We start from the raw sequence: 15,897 nt of genomic DNA on the forward strand, positions 1-15,897 counted from the left end.
ACAAACAAACAAAAAAATGGCAGAACAACACCGACTTGTACTGGATAGGTAGTAGCAGGAATTCTAATGACTTGATTTTTTCTTTAATTGAAAACAGACCGTGAACAAACGAGGGAAAGAGAAAGTGTTGAAGTCCGAGCGGTTCCTACTGGCCACTGGCATGAGACCACGGTATCCTGATATCCCAGGACTCAAGGAATACGCTGTCACAAGGTAAGAATAGACGCCACAAAACCAAATAGCGCCCTCACTGACGCCAATGAGGACTTATCATTGGCTGAGAAGAGTACGAGACATGTACAGGCCACTGGCCCAGTTTCATAAAGCCTGTAAGCACAAAAAAAACTTGCTAAGCACAGAATAACTCTTGCTGACGTCAATGAGAACTTATCATTGGCTGAGAGTTGTCTTAGAGTGTGTACAGGCCAGGGCCCAATTTCTTAAAGCCTGTAAGCACAAAAAAACTTGCTAAGCACGAGAATTTCTTGCTTAGTAAAAATAGGTTACCAACCAAAATACTGTATATTTACATGATTGACTGATTGATAGATTGAATTTATTTGGATAAAAACATTTCAACAATCGATTCCATTGCTGTGACTGGTACCCTGCTTATTTCTTGCTTAGCAAGGAAATTTGCAAAGCAGAATTTTCTGCTCAACAGCTTTTTGAAATTGAGCCCTGCCTGCGTGCCAGGCATGTGATTTCCCAGGGTTTTCCTGTTGGCCTTCAAATGCTCTTGGAAGGAATAAAGCAATCACGGAAGGGAGAAAAAAAAAGATCTGCATTGTGTCAGAAACTGTTGTTTTGTATTTCTGGTGATGCACACAACTGTTAACACCTGAATTGTAACCTCTTAAGATGACTGACTTTTCAGGATCACACTGGGCCTGAGCTGAGACCATCGGGAACTTTTCAGTCAGCGATTATTTACAACCTGAGTTTAACTGCGATGATTTTAAGAAAATCTGAAATAGTAGCCACTCGAAAAAAATTAACAGTCGCAAGAATAGAACAATTTCAACACGTACGACGTACGATTTCTGAGTTTTTGTGACCTGAGCATATTTTGTCTGCGCAATGACGGCAGTTTGTTGCGGGCGCAAGAAAATCGTAGGTTGACCTGAGGCCGGCTTAAGAGGTTCAAGGTCTAAAATTAGGAGGGGGAAATGAGGACAGCGTGCAATTTTTTCCGGAATTCTTCGAATCTTATCCCTGGATTGGTTACATCGTTTGACCTCAGCGATGGTAGCCAATACTATGGGGTAGCCAATACTATGGCTCTATAGGAGACTTCATTGGACGATAAGAGGCAGCAGGACTGGGTAAAGCCATTGTTCTTAGAATTATGCGGATGTTCAGAACTACGTTAACAATGGAAATTTACCCGGTAAGTCTGCTGCCACCTAGCTTTGGAAAGTCTCCCATTAAGTGTAGACTTTCAGGAATGCAAGCCACTGGGTGACTTCAAAACTTACCATTGGCCTTGTGGGGCAACAGTATAAACTTAATTGAATGTTAGCTAAGCTGGTTAACCTGTTTCTGCTAAGCAAGATTTTTCTGTGCTTAGCCAGATTTTGTGCTTACAATCTTTGTGAAGTTTGGCGCACATAAGTCCTCGGTGAGCAGAATCATCAAGAAACTCTTTTTCTCCCATTGCAATTATTTAAAAATATTGATGCACCTGGCACATTATCCATTAAGAACGCTTCTCTCAAGTTGTGTTTTCAAAAAACAGTTATTGGCCTTGACGTTTCAACCCTGGCAGAGTCTTTCTCAAAGGTTTTATTTTAGCAACCTGTATAAAAATGTTGTAACAAACAAGACAAAATGTAAAAAGAAACCAGGGAGTTGAGGAGTATCACCAAAAGGGATTCTGTAACAGAGAGGATATAAATGAGAAAATATTTCCATGACAACATACATTCAAAATAAAATATGAGAACATTGGAGCTGCATGTTTTACAACATAATTTTCATCCAAACTCATAAAACACAACGGATCGGGACAGAGAATGTTGTCTATGACAGGAAGTGGAACCTTTTTGCGTTTCGTATAAAAAAACAGCAGTCATTTCCTTATGAAAACAACTCTCCACTTTTTCTCGGTTGTTTCCTCGACCACATTGAAATGTGGAACCTGGTCCCTGGAAACAAAATAAATATGGTTTGCCCGTAAAGGTAGGCATTTCCAATTAAAGAGTACTTCAATCGCGTCAATCACTCCTGAATTATAATATTTTGGCTTGTACGTGTTGGTACTCAATGACTCAATGTCACTAGGCAATCTACGCTTACTTAAAGGAACATTACAGAATTGATTTGGCTAGCAAAAAACTTGCTGGCAGTGTAAGCACTTTATGTACTCCACCATATACATAAACTGACAAAACCTGTAGAAGTTTGAGATCGATCGGCCATCTGGGTCACGAGAGAATAGTGAAACACCGATTACAAATTCTGCTTTGCACCGATGCCAAAACAAAAATGAATAAAACGCTCACTGAGCGATAACTCCAAACTCAACTTAACTTGACTTAAATGCATTTATAAAGTGCTTTAACACTGTTTCAAAGCGCTGTACAGCCAAGAAAAAACATTTAAATGCAGGATAAAAAACATGAGCAAAGATAGCAATATGGTTTTAAAAATACACAACGGTTAAAAAAGAGAAGGAAAAAAAAAGAGCTAAAAATTGCATTACAAACACGAAATTATATTATTTATTTCTCATCAAGTATGAAATTTTAGACAGAAATATTTCAAGGGATGTTTTTACTATCATCATGATTAGACCGTGTAAGTTTAATGTAAAACTGTGATCTTCACAATTTTTTATTCTTACCAATTCTGTGATGTTCCTTTAACTAGCACAGAAATTTGGTGCTTGCCAAGTCGAGATGGTGATCCGAGCGCAGAATTTGGCTTGAAGCAGAGCCATGAAATTTCGCCCTGGTCCTGCTAAATAGTCACTGAAAAGGTTGAAGGCAAACCCTATACTGTAAGGGAAGAATTCTTAGTAATGTCAAGTATGCAATCGCTCAAGAATAGGTTCCTTACTAACCTATTGTACATAAAAGTACATGCCTCAGTCAAACGTGCACGGTCCGATTTTCAGCTGATTTTAACTTTTGATTTTATAGAATCTAGAAAGTTATAAGCGTTTATTGTAGGTGTGACAAAAAACTTGTCAATGATAAGTGTTAGTTAAAGACAGTGGACACTATTGGTAATTGTCAAAGACTAGTCTTCACAGTTGGTGTATCTCAACATATGCATAAAATAACAAACCTGTGACAATTTGAGCTCAATCGGTCATCGAACTTGCGAGATAATAATGAAAGAAAAAATACCCTTGTCACACGAAGTTGTGTGCGTTTAGATAGTTGATTTCGAGACCTCAAGTTCTAAACTTGAGGTCTCGAAATCAAATTCGTGGAAAATAAATTCTTTCTCGAAAACTATGGCACTTCAGAGGGAGCCATTTCTCACAGTGTTTTATACCATCAACCTCTCCCCATTACTCGTTACCAAGTAAGGTTTTACGCTAATAATTATTTCAAGTAATTACCAATAGTGTCCACTGCCTTTAACCCTTTGGTGCACAGATTAAATATTTTTAAAGCAAAAAAAAATGTTTTCAATTTTTTTTTCAGTAGCATTCCCGAACCAAACGAACGCTCAACAAACTGTTAATATGGGAATTGTATTTTTTTTAAGTTACGGCTGATTATAAAAGTCCAATTTGACATGTTTTTGGAGGTCGCTAGCGACTGCCTTGTGTACCAAAGGGTTAATTGAAAACTAAAAATGAACTATTGTTGGGATCCCAACATTCACATGCATTTTGTGCTGTTTCTGTGGCTTATATGTTAACAAATTCATTGTTTTGAAACACCCTCTTTTTTCCAAAATTAGTTCATAGAAATAATTTTACCAACAAATGATTTTTCTTCAATTATTTCCCCCCCCCAAAATGTTTTCGAACCCCTGACAGATTCATGAACTTGGGCTGAGGCTGAGGAGTAAATCCTATACATTGGTTAATGTTTGTTTTGTTGTTTTTTTCATTTGCCAGTGATGACCTTTTCTCGCTGCCTTACTGCCCTAACAAAACGCTGTGCATAGGGGCGTCTTACGTGTCCTTAGAGTGTGCCGGCTTCCTTCGTGGGATGGGATTGGACGTAACAGTCATGGTCCGTTCCATTTTACTGAGAGGGTTCGATCAGGAGATGGCTGACAGAGCTGGGGAGCACATGGAGCAGCATGGTGTTAACTTCATCAGGAAAGCTGTACCTAAGAAGGTAATGCTCGGGGCATGGGAGAAACCAGTTGCCCTGGTCTTGTCCTTTGTGCCCCCTTCAATAGTTCAATTCAATTCCATGCATATTTGTTGTTCATGTTGAATTAAATAACAATGATTATAACTATGAAAAGATGGATGCCACATAATTTAACAATAAACTGAAAGAAATTTCAAAGTTAGTATCGAGTGTAATTAACATGCTAGCGAACATGCAGGGAATACATTTAAGCATATATGCTTAAATTTGTATTGTTTTTGTACATTTCCCGGTGACAGAATACTTTCTCATAGCCTTTAAGATTTTCCAACGGAGGTGCTTCTCGTCAAAACACTGAACAAAATAATTCCTCAAATGAAGCTGGTATTTTTTACCAAAAAATCTCCCAGGCCAGGAGTTTTCTATGGCTTTTTCTGGCTTCCTGCAAGCAACATTTTGGTGGAGAAAAAAAGAGAAAACCCTTGCCATCTCCCTATTGGAAGCAGAGGCCAGCTATCGAAGCAAGGTTGTCTGTTAACAATGGCAGTGCACTGACAGTACTTCTATTATTTGAAATGAAATGTGGTTTTCATTTTTCAGGTTGTTTTTTTATGACCCACCTGCTGACAATTTTGAAAAGAGATTGAAGTTTTGAAAATTAATTATTCTAAATAACCCCTAAAAGCAGACATTTGTTGGAACTATCGATGACTAGTCCAGTGATTGATTGATTGATTGATTGATTGGTTGGTTGATTGATTGATTGATTGATTGATTGATTGATCTATAGCAGTTCCCACCTATAGAACAGACTCCCTCCATATAAGTTTGCAGTTTGACTCAATGATGAAATTCAAGAAAACTGTTCAGAGCTCATTAATTTGTTTATTGTTGATTCCTTCTTTGTTCAGCGCCTTGATCTAGCGTCTAGTATATCTGCGCTAAAAACACACTTGTTCACTTAGACTTTCATTGGGTTTTATTTAAAGCCATTAAACACTTTCGGTCCAGGAAAAAACAAAAGTTCACAGATTTACAAATAATTTAGAGGGTTTACAGAAGGTAATGATGAAAGACTTCTCTTGAAATATTGTTCCATGAACTGCTTTACTTTTTGAGAAAACATTAAAACAATATAAATTCTCGATAGCGACAATTACGGATTTTATTTATACACATGTAATGACACGGCAAAACGTGCGGAAACAAGAGTGGGTTTTCCCGTTATTTTCTCCCAACTCTGATGGCCGACTGAGAAAAATTTTCACAGGTTTGTTGTTTAATGTATAAGTTGTGATACACGAAGTGTGGGACTTGGACAATACTATTTACCGAAAGTGTATAATGGCTTTAAAAGGAAAGTGTGTTTCAGAGGATACAGAGGTCACATTTGAATCTTGAGGAGCTTCACTGAGTGTCTGATTGTGGAGATACTGCCCTCATTAATCATTTTTATTATTGCTAACTTGATTGATTGATTGATTGATTGATTGTGTCACTGTTGGCAGGTTGAGAAGATCCTTGAGGGTACGCCTGGTCTGTTCCGAGTGACCTATGAACCCACTGATGGAGGAGAAGAGCAGTTCATTGAATGCAACACGGTAAGTCAGGGGACAAGACCATTCATCAGAGCCACTGTAGAGAAATTGATAAATCAGGAAAATGTGAAATGTTAGACTTTTATTTGAATTCTGACATGTTTATGTTTGCCTTGGGACTTTTATTTGAGTTCTGACTGCAGTTATTTTGTTGGGGTAAAAACAAATTTGCTCTTTGATCTACTTCTCTGGAGAATACCATTTTCAAAATCTTATTGAAATCTAAGACTTCCGATTATCAAAATATTTCTAAAGATCTGGATTCAAGTTCAACCTCTTTTTTCAGTATTGACTCTCACCATTGATACATTTACTTCAATAGAGCATGAGGAGTGTTTCTAACCATGAAGAAAGGCGGTTCTGACTGTGTCTTATAATACCCAACAATTGTATGCAAGAATTGAAGTATGAACACAGTTCTTCTTCTCTTCTTGGAGATTGTTTAAAACTGATTTGAGCAGAAACTGGATTTCATAATTCTTAGTGTTGTTTTAGCAGAAAATATGGCTTACAAATTTTCTGCTCAAAGTAAAAATATGCAGGATACCAGTCACAGATGATACGTGTAACATGGTTGTTTGGATTGTAACCACAATCTTGTAAGCATAATTTTATTGTGCTTAGCAATTGTTCGTTTGCATAAACAGCATGAAATTGGGCTCAGGGTGCCTTTAACTTGTTGTTTGTGTATACTTAAACCATTATTGAAGTGTATTTCAAAAGGATAATTTTTTCACTTTTTAGATTCTTGTTGCCGTTGGACGTGACGCCTGTACAAAAGACATTGGCCTTGAGAAAATTGGTGTCATGACAAATTCCAAGTAAGTACGATCCAAAGAAGATTTGAGGAGAAGTTGACATGGAATCCGCCGGACTTCTACTTTCACTTAATTGTTGATAATATAAAACATTGTTGATAAAATAAAACATTGTGAGAAATGGCTTCCCCTGAAGTGCCGTAGTTACAAGAAAGAAGTAATTTTCAACGGATTTAATTTCGAGACCTCAGAATTAGATTTTGAGGTCTCGAAATCAAGCATCTGAAAGCACACAACTTTGTGTGCCAAGGTGTTTTTTTCTTCCATTATTATCTTGCAACTTCGATGACCACTTGAGCCTAAATTTTCACAGGTTTGTTATTTTATGCATATGTTGAGATACACCAAGTGAAAAGACTGGTCTTTGACAATTACCAATTGATCATGGGACTTCTCTTATAAAATACTTCCACAGAATGAGATATTTCGGTCATCTACTTGAATATTGTTTTTGAGGACACCTTCAACCTGGAGTCACTGTCCCACTTCTTGCATTTCCTTGCATTCTGACCCTTTATGATCCATAGACTGCTTGAGATTTTGGCCTAGGGTTCAGTTTCAAGCAATCTTTATTCGAGATGTGATAAGTATGTCTCCTGAGGATGTGGACTACTTCTACTTTACTACTCGGCAACGTCCCATGATGGGATATCACACCAAGATTACGCACGCGTTTGACCGATGAGGCAACTAGGGTAGATTAAGAGTGGATTTGAACTGGGAGACCAGTGGATTTGAACAGTGACAACAGGCAGTTGATTACAAGAACAAGTTAGTCGAAACGTTGAGACCAATTAAGAACTCACTCCACTAAAAACACATCGAATTGGACCTCTATAACAAGTCATAACTTAAAAACTACAACCCCCATATAGACCGCCTTCATTCGGTTGTTTTAAGCGATTGTTGAGCTTTTGTTGTGCTATTGAACCATTTTGAGTAACGGTCAAACATGTTTTTTTAATTTATTTATTTTGTTTATTTATCTCTGCACCAAAGAGTTAACATGGTGTTACCTCAGACCACATATACAAGTAGGAGCAAGTTCGAGTGGGCACATTCAGCCGACCCGTGATTGACTACTGATGACCAGCAACTTCCATGCACAGTGACGCACTCACTCGTACGACTCATTTGGAAATCTAGTCAACCTTCCGCCTTTTCCCTGTAGTGTCACTGGTTCCCTTCTGCGCTTTACACATGTCAGAACGGTACATGCTGTTGGGATCAGTGAAGAAACCATAGGCTCGAGGCTGGTTCCAAATGGTCGACCACAGTAGTCAACCACAGGTCGACCAGCCTGGGTTCAGGTGCAAAGGGTCAACCTTAAGTAAAAATTGTGCCCATTCGAACTTGCTCTTAGGCTACCTCCATGGTTGATGTGAGGATAAAATGTGACTATTTTTGTTGTTGATCTGTTAGGAATGGGAAGGTCCCAGTGGTGAATGAGCAGACTAACATTCCTCATGTCTACGCCGTTGGTGACATCATCGAGGGCAATCTGGAGCTGACTCCAGTGGCTATACAGGCCGGTCGACTACTGGCTAGAAGACTGTATGGTGGGAAAACAGAACAGGTCAGTAACAAGAATTAGATCTGGGCCCAATTACATAGAGCTGCTAAGCACCAAAATTTGCTTTGCATGAAAATTAACCCCAACCATAACCAACCAAATTACACACATAGTATTACCGCAAACCAAATATACATTGATACCTCACCATGAAATGCCTCAAATCCTATCCAACCAAATTTCCATGTGATTTTCAGGATAAGCAAACAGCAGCTGAATACCAGTATCAAGCAATATGCAACAAATGGAAATTTTGTTGGTAATTCTGTTTTTATCACGGAAGAAGTTTCATGCTAAGCAAATTGTGCTTAGCAGCTCTATGAAAGTGGACCCTGTTGGATTGGTAGTTAAATAACTAATAAATTTGAGTGCAATGGTGTGAATGTGTTCATAAATTGAAAGTCGGAATGTTCCATTCAACGGGGCAGACCCAAGTTGAATAAAACTTGGTACTCGAATGAAAATAAAATCTCCGCTGCACAAATGCAACATCAATCAAGTGAGTGGTCGTCATTTGGAGCAAAAAAGCAACACAATTTTCAAAATAATGTAGGCCTTTCTGCCATTTCCTTTCTCAAATTATCATTCATCGTGCCGAGCAAATGTTGTGGTCTAGCGTGCACGATATATGCATCAACGTGTGTGATGCGTGTGATCCCAGGTCAGCGCGTAGTGGTCTAGCATCCAATGCTGCAAAAAGAATAGTACCACAATTGCATGCTGTACTAGTATCCAAAAAATGCATGCTCAGTGACATGCCATGAAATGGTGTGAATAAGGACCTCCAATCCTCCAAATCAAAGATTTGATAATTGACAGACCTCAAATCCTCGAGTCAAATGATGTTACTGGGATTTGCTTTCCCAGAACCATTGTAATTTGCTCCTCTTGTTTTGTTATCTTTTGGCCTGTCGTTGTTCTGTTTTTGTTTTGCTTTTGTTCTTGTGTTGCCCTCCCTTTGTTAGGCCCTCTGTTCTTTGTATAGCGCCTTATAAATGCTTTGTATTATTATTGTTATTTTTATTATTTAGTGTTGTTAAACAAGTTGTGTTTATCACATTTTATCAAAGCACCCGGTCAGTTTAAGAAGCATTTGTTTATTTCATCTCACAATGCAGTGCGACTATGTGAATGTTCCAACAACTGTCTTCACCCCTCTGGAGTATGGTAGCTGTGGCCTGGCAGAGGAAGATGCCATCGCACAGTACGGTGAAAGCAATATAGAGGTACATGGCGTAAAAAACTTGACTCGTAAACATATTATTCATTTTTTAAAGGCAGTGGACACTATTGGTAATTACTCAATAATTATTAGCATAAAACCTTATTTGGTAACGAGTAATGGGGAGAGGTTGATAGTATGAAACATTGTGAGAAAGGGCTCCCTCTGAAGGGACAAAGTTTTTGAGAAAGAAGTAATTTCTCACAAATTTGATTTTGAGACCTCTGACTTTGTGTGACAAGGGGTATTTTTTCTTTCATTATTGCACCTTTGATGACCAATTGAGCTCAAATTTTCACAGATTTGATATTTTATGCATATGTTGAGATACACCAAGTGAGAAGACTGGTCTTTGACAATTATCAAGAGTGTCCAGTGTCTTTAATCATGTTTGTAAATCTTGTTTTTAAAAGTTTGCATTTTATATTTGATTGTTTTGTTGCATTTTTAACTCTTTGAAATGTGTATATTTGTTATCTCTTTGTTATTTGACTGCAATTCAGCCTATTGGCCTGCGATGGACGTTGTTTTTAATAAACCATTTCAAATCAAATATAAGGCCAAACAACAATAAACAAAAATTTAGCGACCCCGTCCGCTTTTCTTTTAGACGCTGCCTCCTTTTCTCTCTCTTTTTTTTGTGAAAAAAAAAGGAAGAAAAATTTTTACAATCCAAGACAAGCAAAAACAAAAACAAACCTGGCCTATTGAAAAAAAGGCCAGGTTGTGTTAATAATTGTATCAGACGGTTATTTTGAAAAAAAAAGAAAAGAAAAAAAAGAAAAGGCCCTCCTTCCTTTTTTTGAAAAGGCATGCACTAAACATTTTTTTTTGGGGGGGGGGGGGTGTTGGGAGCTAAAAAATAAGCCTTATAGAAAAAAAATATACATTTTATTTGTTGTAGAAGTTCCTTGCAAATATAACGGCATATTACATAACACCTCTGACCAGGACCCAATTCCATAAAGCTGTTCATCTAATACTGTTTGACACAATTCTTTGCTAAGCACAACACTGGTTGGAACACAGTTGCAAGAATTGTGATTTTTAGTTATTTCTTTTGACCCACCCACCAACAATTTTGAGTTTTTTGTTTTCTTCAACATTGACATTTCTGAATGGCCATTAATCCTTTTTGACTTTGGTTACTTGCAGGTCTACCATTCCATGTACCAACCCCTGGAGTACACAGTGGCTGACAGGGACAAAGAATCGTGCTATGCAAAGATCATCTGCAATAAGAATGACTCGGTAAGAAAGTTTGTGTCTTCGTGTCACAACACACCTTTGTATTGACCCTCTTGCACAAAAATAAAACCTTGCTTCTTCTGTCTTCCAAACTCCCTATATATTTGGGAAATCAAGTTGCACTTCGGCAAGTCGGAACCATTCGATTGTTTTTATTCTTAAAAAAATGTGGATGTAAAAAATAAAAACTAACCTGTAAAAATGTCCTGAGGATGTGGACTACTTCTACTTTACAAAAGGTAAAAGGTAAAAGGTACCTGCAAAAGGTGGTCACTATTTTGAGATATCGGCAAAGTCCGGAGCAAATAATGTCCACACAGGAATACACAATCTAGTAGCTCTTCTCAAATTCAAATTTTTGGGGGCATAAAAACTGATGTCTTTTTTCTCAAAATGCTTTGTACTCTTGAAAGCTACTGTAGGCTTCCAACCAACAGTTTGTATTGCCATTAATTATAAGAGTGATAACCAAACATATACATTCCTATTAATGACACTTATTGGTAATAAGACCAGTCTTCTCACTTGATGTATCTCAACATATCAATTTGAGCTCCATCGGTCGTCGAAGTTTCAAGATAATAATGAAAGGAAAAACAACCTTGTCACACAAAGTTGTGGGCTTTCAGATGCTTGATTTTGAAACCTCAAAATCTAGTTCTGAGATCTCGAAATCAAATTCGTGGAATCTTACTTCTTTCTCCAAAACTATGTTACTAAAGAGGAAGCCGTTTCTCACAATGTTTTATACTATCAATAGCTCCCCATTACTCATTACCAAGTAAGGTTTTATGCAAATAATTGTTTTGTGTATTATGTTAATTTTGTTAATTATTTTGTGTAATTACCAATGGCGTCCACTGCCTTTGAATGCATCAGGTTATTTTGCTCAATACTATTATGGGACATGACTTGACAAATTTGTGTTAACTGTTCATAAGGAATTTAATTTTGACAAGTACAGAAATTTCCTCTGTCATAACCTTGTTTGCTTTTCTTGTCCATTGGAGCTTGGAAATATTTATTCTTAGCCTAGTTGTGCTATTGTATGTCACTGAAAGAATGATTTTGTATTGTGATTTGTTTGCATCTAAAATGAGTTGTTTACTCTTAACTGCTATTATCTATTTGTTTGTAATTTGACAGCAGTCTTGGTTGCTCCGAAGGCCTTGTCCTTCTCTGGGACGACATCCCCATTCATACCTATTTATTCAATTTTGGACTCACCTAGTATACTCTAATGAAATTATTTGTTGTATAAGTAATAAAAACAAACAAACGAACAAACTAGAGGACTGGAATGAACGACTCGTAGATAACAAGATAACAATCGATCCACTATTCTTGTGAATATTTCAGGAGAGAGTCGTTGGTCTTCATATCTTGGGTCCCAATGCTGGAGAAGTCATGCAAGGTTACGCAGTGGCCATGAAATGTGGAGCTACAAAGGCGCACTTTGATTCTACTATTGGCATTCATCCAACTGTGTCCGAGGTAAGAAAAGACTTGAGTCTCATTTATTGAACGGGGATATTTTCTGATCATTCTTTTTTACAAAATGCTGTGCCGGCCCACAGAGCTTTTGAGGTAACGTTTTTCAAAAATATTATTGCTACTATGAAACCCTGACCTGACAAAGGAAAGACGACTAAGATTCTTATAATTAGTTGAAGGATTTGATGTTGTCGTCCGAGATAATTTGTTACGCACTTACCTCCCAACGAGTTGAATATAATAACAGACATTTGTGGCAGCTTCCATTCTTGCATGCTAAAAATTAAATTGGGTCTCAGAATCCATCACTGCAATAACCTATTTTTCTGAAAGAGTGTATATACTCAGCGCCTTGAGTACCTTGTTTGGTAGATGCGTGCGCTATATAAGACTTCGATATTATTATTATTATTATTATTATTATTATTATTATTATTATTATTATTAAATTTGTACAAACAACCAAGTACAGGTCTGGAATCGAGGGTTATGCAATAACCCCCAGAAAGGGATTTTACAAGGCATGCTTTCCAGAACCTGTTGCTCTTTGTTGGGGTGAAATGAAGCATAGCATGGTAGGTGCCTGCCTGTGCATGCTTAGCACTAGAAAATCCATGCGATTATAAACGTCAGCCCAAAAGGGCAAGGTCATCTTTATTTTGTTAAGGGTCACCCCCTCTGTGGCCTCCCGCTAAATTCCTGGTCTGACAGGGCTCGCTACGCTCAGTACTATGCGCGTAGGTCTGAGCAAGCGCACTACTAGCGAGAACTGTGAGAAAAGGACCCAATTTCATAGAGCTGCTAAGCACAAAAATGTGCTTAGCATGAAACTTCTTCCTTGATAAAAACAGGATTACCAACCAAATTTCCACATGATTTTCAGGATAAGCAAACAACAGCTAAATACCAGTAACAAGCAATATGCAACAAATGGAAATTTGGTTGGTAATCCTGTTTTTATCAACGAAGAAATTTCATGCTAAGCAAATTGTTGTGCTTAGCAGCTCTATGAAATTGGGCCAAGGACCGTCCTAAAGTCTCCCATTGATGTTGTCTAAATTAAAACCTAAATTTTGTTTTCCCCCAAATCAGGTGTTCACCACCCTACAGACCACGAAGAGATCTGGGGTTAGCATCAAAGCTGGAGGTTGCTGAGGTTAAACCCTACCATCAACACACCCAAAGTAGTCTCACTAAATACAAGTAAAGAGAGAGCCGAAAAGTAGTGTTTTAAAATTATGCCAAGTATCCATCGTTTACTAATCACTATTTTGTCGTTAAACATTAAAAGTAGGTTTATGAGGAAAGCGTGACGTGGTTGAACAATTATGAGTAACAAATTGTCTATAAAAGAAGAGACGCTCCTTTTAATTTGAAGGGGTACTGTACATACAGAATTTATGTTACTAGAAATTTGAATGTTGCATATTTTTCTATGCATGATTTTCTAAAGTTAATTAAAACCACAGTCATCAGAACTTAATTCAACAAGATATTTAGGTATATATTTTGCGAGATTAACGTTGATGATGGTATTAAATAGAATGTTATCATGATACTTGGCATAAATAGTGAAGCCTGGTTTATATTTCACAGAAAGATGAAAACAAATGTTAACGTTGGAAAAGATAACTTTTCAGAAGTTACTTTTTCTCGGGTGGATCAGTTTGATGTCAACTTTTGTTTTGACTTAAGTGAAATATGAACCAGTAGTTGTAGGCTCTTGATACTTTTAGCGGACTACTTGATTATGGGTGTAAGATGGTGGGGTGACCACGGACTGAGAGAGATGGAGGTAGAATGGTTCAACCGCCGCAATTGGTAATGTGACACCATTGCATGATGACGGACTCTTCCTTAAAACCCACATTGCTGGGCGGGAATTGACTTGACGGGGCGTTGCATCGTTCTACTGAATTTTAGAAAACTCTGTCTGAAACCAAAATGCAAAATAAACTCCTAAAGTCGCTGGACACTATCGATTACCACTCAAAATAATTGTTGGCATAAAAACATACTTGCTTACGTTAAAGCGCTGAATTTCTGCACTAGCCTTGTAAGCGTAGAACGCCTAGTAATGGGGAGTATGCACACGCAGAAGCCAAACTTCGCAGCCAACCCGTGAAATACGCTTGCCGTAAGCACATAATTCTCTGCTTCTGTAAGTGCCGATTCTGTGCTGACAGTAAGCAGAGCCGTAAGGACACAGATCCATAAGGATTGAACAGGAAATCAATGCATTCCTGATTGCTAACTTTTTTGTTCTTTTCTTGAGTTTTGAGTTTTGCGTGTTCAGACAGAGTTTCATATAAAATGGGGGTAGATACCCACCACAATAATCATAAGTATGAATCACAGAAATTACAAAACAACTAAATACAATTTCAATCCATTTGATGATGGCTTAAGGATTTGATAGAGTTTGTTGGTACATGTCGGCTGCCATTTTTAAATATGGCCGCCGTTTTCTACTTTATGCAAGTTCTCAAATCTGATACAGAATTATTTCATTTGTGATTTCTACTATTTTGGTGAACGGTAGTCTGATTCAGTTTACTTTTGATTTATTGTGCTGGATATCTATCCTTGTAAATATAAGAATTTATTCTTCTGCTTTTTTTGTATCTTTCTTCAAGACATTGATTTGGAAAATTTCTTCCACCCCCTCCCCTCTTAGATGAGCTACAATGCAATCATTTGAGAGTTGTTTAGTTTTTAGTCTTAATAGTAAAGAAGACAACTAATCGAATAACATTTTTGATGATAGTGCAGCTGGTTACCTTAAATGCCTGCAGCTGTTTTTATGAATACTGGCCCTGTATCTAATCTAATTAAAACACACATAAAACTCATTTTAGTCAGCGAAAAAATTGAAACATAATTTCATTTAATAGTATCAAAAAGCTAATCCGTTGTCACATTTTAGATTTATACAGCGTTATTCCTTTAAGATCATATCACATAAAATAGAACTTAAAGTGCATAGAGGTGATTCTTAAGAGCTTTAAGAATTAGAGATAAACTAAAGAGATTCCCTAATGATGAAGGAAGATTGTTCCAAATCATTGTTCCAGCTACACTGAATGCTTTCTGACCAGAACTTTGTTTCCTCGGGAACATTCGAGTGATGTCAAGTGTGGACTTAAGAAAATGTTAAAATATAGGAAGGTGTAGATGTACGAGACATTGTATGAAGTAACATCTTGAGTGCTTGGGTATCATTCTTAAAAATACACACTGCCTTATTTCAAGTACATTGTAGATATATTTTTTTTCAGTGAGCAAGTGTTTGGCTGACGGGACAGAAATTGCCACTCAATGAATCGAAAGTGATGGGCAGTTCCATGAAAATGAACCTTGACACAGCTATATCATGGTTTTTTCCTTTCTTCGTCAACACTAATTATAAGGATCATTTTGTCACATTTGGTTCAGGTAATTACTAATTTGACATTAATTAATCTTGAGTGATTGTTAACTTGACATTAATTATTTCTTTTGACAATCCATTTTGTCGGTTAACGAGGGAGTTAGAACTAACTTCTGTCAGGTTTAAAAGATCTTTTCAAACATTGTGAGTGTTGCATTGAATAAGATTTAATATCGTGTGACAAAGGGATATAACCAGAATAAATTCATTCCAGTATTGCAGGTCTTCTCA

The 15,897-nt window shown here is 37.3% G+C and overlaps 1 protein-coding gene across 1 annotated transcript in view; it reads left to right on the forward strand.

The window, feature by feature from the left end:
- The window catches only part of LOC139954449 (thioredoxin reductase 1, cytoplasmic-like), a 50,707-nt gene extending 34,810 nt beyond the window's left edge, over positions 1 to 15,897 (forward strand). Inside the window, exons 8-16 of the mRNA XM_071954249.1 lie at positions 98 to 213; positions 4,079 to 4,304; positions 5,792 to 5,884; positions 6,626 to 6,702; positions 8,122 to 8,275; positions 9,391 to 9,498; positions 10,650 to 10,745; positions 12,102 to 12,236; positions 13,329 to 15,897. Of these exons, the coding sequence (XP_071810350.1) occupies positions 98 to 213; positions 4,079 to 4,304; positions 5,792 to 5,884; positions 6,626 to 6,702; positions 8,122 to 8,275; positions 9,391 to 9,498; positions 10,650 to 10,745; positions 12,102 to 12,236; positions 13,329 to 13,391 (1,068 nt within the window). The 3' untranslated portion in view covers positions 13,392 to 15,897. The remainder of the gene's footprint in view (positions 1 to 97; positions 214 to 4,078; positions 4,305 to 5,791; positions 5,885 to 6,625; positions 6,703 to 8,121; positions 8,276 to 9,390; positions 9,499 to 10,649; positions 10,746 to 12,101; positions 12,237 to 13,328) is intronic.

The sequence above is a fragment of the Asterias amurensis genome, chromosome 2, assembly GCF_032118995.1.
Source record: "Asterias amurensis chromosome 2, ASM3211899v1".
In the NCBI taxonomy this organism is placed as follows: Eukaryota; Metazoa; Echinodermata; class Asteroidea; order Forcipulatida; family Asteriidae; genus Asterias; species Asterias amurensis.